Source organism: Parasteatoda tepidariorum, chromosome 3 (assembly GCF_043381705.1).
Source record: "Parasteatoda tepidariorum isolate YZ-2023 chromosome 3, CAS_Ptep_4.0, whole genome shotgun sequence".
Taxonomy (NCBI): domain Eukaryota; kingdom Metazoa; phylum Arthropoda; class Arachnida; order Araneae; family Theridiidae; genus Parasteatoda; species Parasteatoda tepidariorum.
Window position 1 is genome coordinate 1,022,832 of NC_092206.1, and position 4,442 is coordinate 1,027,273.

At 31.3% G+C, this 4,442-nt stretch overlaps 1 protein-coding gene across 4 annotated transcripts in view; it reads left to right on the forward strand.

The window, feature by feature from the left end:
• Positions 1-4,084, forward strand: part of LOC107442432 (organic cation transporter protein) — a 45,766-nt gene extending 41,682 nt beyond the window's left edge. For all 4 annotated transcript variants that reach the window (XM_043051029.2, XM_043051031.2, XM_071178167.1 and 1 more), the window contains exons 10-11: positions 2,849-2,979; positions 3,839-4,084. In XM_043051029.2, coding sequence (XP_042906963.1) covers positions 2,849-2,979; positions 3,839-3,893 — 186 coding nt within the window. In that variant the 3' untranslated portion in view covers positions 3,894-4,084. The remainder of the gene's footprint in view (positions 1-2,848; positions 2,980-3,838) is intronic.
• The last annotated feature ends 358 nt before the right edge of the window (positions 4,085-4,442 follow it).

Consider the following 4,442-nt stretch of genomic DNA (forward strand, 5'->3'; position numbering starts at 1 on the left):
CATATTTTTTTCTGTTAATGTACAAATATTTTTCCGATGTGTTTTGGATATTCCTTCTCTAATAAAAAGAGATACCATTTTGTTTTCGGTTGTACAAGAAAGAAGATCAAGCATTTTTCTTTTTTAAATTTAATAAGCCACATTAAAGAAGGAACGTTGCAATGCTACACGCTACATTAACGACGTCTCCAGAGTAACTGAATGATGGTTCATAGAGAAATCGCAGGTATGCGTCTCATACAACAACGCCCCCTATAGTTCGTTCCGATCGCGAATATGGCTCTTTGAAGGCGAAAAAGCATAGATTTTCTTACAAAATGACTGATAACTAAAAAACTAATCTAAATTTTTGAAAAAGAAAAAGAAAAAAATTACTTCTTCATTATGTCAAAACACAATTATGTGCCGAGTTTCGTGCGAGGCTTCTGGGGCGATATATTGTGATTACAGACACACACGCAACCGCGTTTATTATTATGTATAGATGATTCCACGCAACGAAATATTTTTACTAAATCTTTTTATTTATTAATGGTAGAAAATTTTTTTGATTTCTTAAAACAATTTTTATATCTTTTTAAAGAAGGTAATTTTATAGGACAAAATACGAAATTTGCGCGCAGTCCATCGAGCCATTTTTGATTTATCAAACTTTTAAAAAGTCATACATTCAAAATTTGATTTCACGAGAACTATTGAGTCAATTGCGTTCATTTTTTGTATTTTTGTCTTATAAAAATTGAATAATTTAAAAAGATGTTAAATAGTGTATGCCTTCACAATTCAAAATTCCTCCCATCATTTTTAAATAAATGTAGTTATTAAAAATGATTTTTTTTTTTTGCTTGCAATTTTACTCTGGATTAATGAATTTAAAGATATGAGTAAAAAATTTTGGAACCGCTAAAGAAAATTCTCGAAATACGGCGAAATACGCAAACATTTAAATTAAGAGCATTCGACCGTCCGTCTCAGATGGGGAGGAGATTGACGCCTTCTTCCTATTTTGAGATGAGAGATACAAATCGGTCGAAAAAAGCATGTAGTATATTCAGAGAAAGTATCCTTTTGTGTCATGGCTTAAAAAATCGTCTCTACGCTAATTAATTTGCACAGTTGAGATCAAACCCACGAACCATTGACGATTCGATTATTAGAATAAAAGTTATTCAGGATGGTCTGCTTTTTATTTTGAGGACTGTCGTGGTGACAGTCATGTATCGACAACCTTCATCTATGAAAAGGTACCCCCCTCCATAGAATTGAGTGTCTTATATACTCTAGTAAATTGGAATTATATTTCGGTAGTGGTACACACACTACTGTACTCCCCCTTCAGAATTATAGCTGTGATAGAATATTCGATGAACGGATACCACTAGTGGATTCGTTGTTGTTCTGTGAGAAGCGGGGAGAGCTGTATTAAGATCACCCTACTTTTGAATGCTGAATTCAAAATTCTGAATCTAACAGTCCCTGACCAAATTATTAGACGCGCTACAAGATTCCATGTAAAATCTTAAATTATCACGTGATACAGTTTTAGTGTTCTCACGTGACTGTCTGCATATGTTTACGTTCGTGTATCAATCGCTAAAATTTGATGATATATAATATAACTATTGGATAAATTAGACTATACATTGCATAAATATAGAATATTTATTGCATCAAGTATTGTATTAGTATATTATAATAATTATACCAAATGATGAGACGCACTGCATTTTTTTAATAATTAAATGTTTTGCATGAGTTTGCATGTAATACTTTCATATTTAAGCACACATGTATTTTTTTTTTAAAAATTTTAAAGTCGAGTTATTTGTTTAAAGCTATGTTAATTTATAGAATAATATATATTATAATTTCGATGTTTTCATATAGATGTCTAAATTTATGATATATATTATTCAATTAATGTAGAACATTTGTCGAAAAAAATATATTTGTATTTTATTCTATAAATATTATTCCTAACATTTGCAAAATAATATTATTCGAAGAAAGTTTATATATTTTAAGCTAAATTATTTAAACTATCTAACACAGCAGAAAAATAATTTACTTTTTAAAGTTTTTCAGCTTCTTGATAAAGATAAAATATAATAAAAAGAGTATTTTTTTTAAAAAAAATTATGCTGCTTCCAGATTTACAATAAAAGAAGCTCTTATTTTATTCTTTGTTGCACGAACAGACATTATGTGTAAGAGCTGATTTCCAAGGTTAGCTAAAATGTAATTGGAGAAAGATTTTTTTTAAAAGCTCACGATAATCTAAAATTACTTAGAAATAGCATTAAGTTTATTCTTTTTATAATCATCAATGGTTCGAAAGTCCAGGATAAGCCTTGGCCTTCTGGGGAAGTTTTCTCCAGGCTAACGTTTTTCCTGCTACTGTTTTCTAGTTTTTAGTTTTTAAGACCAAAATGTCTTTTTCTATTCATCTCAAATTCGGCCTGCCTCTTTTTCGTGTGCCAACTGGTCAGGCATTTAAAATCTGCCCATTTTATTCTTTGTCGTTTAATAAAGTTTATAATGTCAGCCTTTCTCTCAGAGGTACTTAACATAGCCTCATCCGTACAAGACAGAGTCACAAGCGTATGTTAAAATGGATCTTAAAAGAGATTTATATAGTAAAACTTGTGTTTTTCTACGAATTACATCGGATTTTATGTGTTTTCGAATTCCATTAAAGCATTTATTGCCTATAGTTTGTTCTTCTTTGTATTTCCATTGTAATATTGTTCCTGTTGTTGATGACAGGAAACGAAAAATTATATTCTTCAATTTCTAAGCGGTTTTGTTCTCTTTATAAAACCTAATATTTTCGTTGTTATACTTTCAGGGTCAAGCTACACACGCTTGGTTACCTAACGTGGTCTACGGTCTCTTAGCCATTAGCAGTGGACTTCTGGCTCTTCTTTTGCCAGAAACAAAGGATAAGAAAATGCCCGATACTCTGGAAGAAGCAGCTGAGTAAGCTTCCTCTCTAAATTAAAACTATCCGGAATGGTTCTTAAAAGTGGTTGAACCTTTTATAAACGGTGTTTCCTCACTCTCCGTTACCATGGATTCAGCCAACTATTCTCTTTTTTTCCATGGCAGTAGATTTTCATAAGAATATACTGACGTGGGATAATATCTGTCGATGCCAAAGAATAAAGCTGGTTCAGGTATAAGAAGAGTGCTTTATTTTATTCCATAAGAAGGAATCCATATTGTAAGGATTCATTGCTTAACCTTGTTATTTTGAACTGAACTCAAATTCCTGAATGAAATGATGAGTCATTTTCGTAGAATTTCATTTAGTAAAACTAACCTTCGGAGATAAAAAAAAATCCCTATTTTATTTAATAAGCATAAATCTGCATTATTTTTAACGCAAGCAAAATCTTCCTATTCTGTAGGAGCGAGGAAAATCTCCCACGGTTAGCCTGGCGGACACATAATCCGATGAGGATAGTTTAGGTGCAAGCCGGATGACCTCACAGGATGGCTCTATCACAGTTCATACTTTTTCTTTTCTTGTGCTTAACAAACTTTTGATGATATAGTATTGTTCGACAGCACCTCCCATAAAAGGTGAAAAAGAATTAAAAGAAATATCGCTTGATAATTTTTACAGCTTCTACGCACTTTTCCTCAAAAATTTCAAAGCAATTTATTATGGTCCTTTAAAACTACACATTTGACAATTTTTAGATTTTTTCAAAAATTTAATTTAATTACAATTTAATGAAAACCAATTTGGGTGATGCTAAAAATTTCTTTCACGCACACCGAATAAGTTAATCATTATTTATTGGTGCTTTCAAAATAAATTTTTCTTTTTCAGAAAAGAAGTAAAGCCAGATGAACTAGTGCCTTTACGTCAGAATTCCTTGAAGTGATTCATGACAGAATTATTAAAGGTGGAATTAAATTTTGAAATCCTATGATGTGTGCACGTTAGCATTTATAGAAAATTCATTAGATGAAAAAAGTATCTCTTGTTTAACGCATCATTTAAAGAACCCTGCTTTTGTTGATTTGGCAGCTACTGGTAAATAAATCTACTTAAAAGTTTTTTTTTCTTTCCAAATAATCTTGTTGTGGTTTTATTTTTAATAGTTTTTAAAGTGACATAAAATTATTTTCAAAAAGACAATGGTTCATTGTTTAAAAGCTTTTATTTGTAAATTAAAATCGACAATAATTTTCCCACTCTCCTCTTCCTAACTCTCCTCCACTCTCCTCTCCTCTCACGCGATTATATTCTAACTTCTGACTAAAATCTATAAGCATGGGAAAAAAAGAAAAAAAAAACGAAAAGTTTGCTGAATCCATGGTAACGGAGAATGGGGAGACGCCTAGTCAAATGCTTTTTTCTCGAAGCTACATTTTTCAGGTCAGCGGATCTCGAACAAATCATGGCCAACTGACTGTATTTTAAAGGCTTC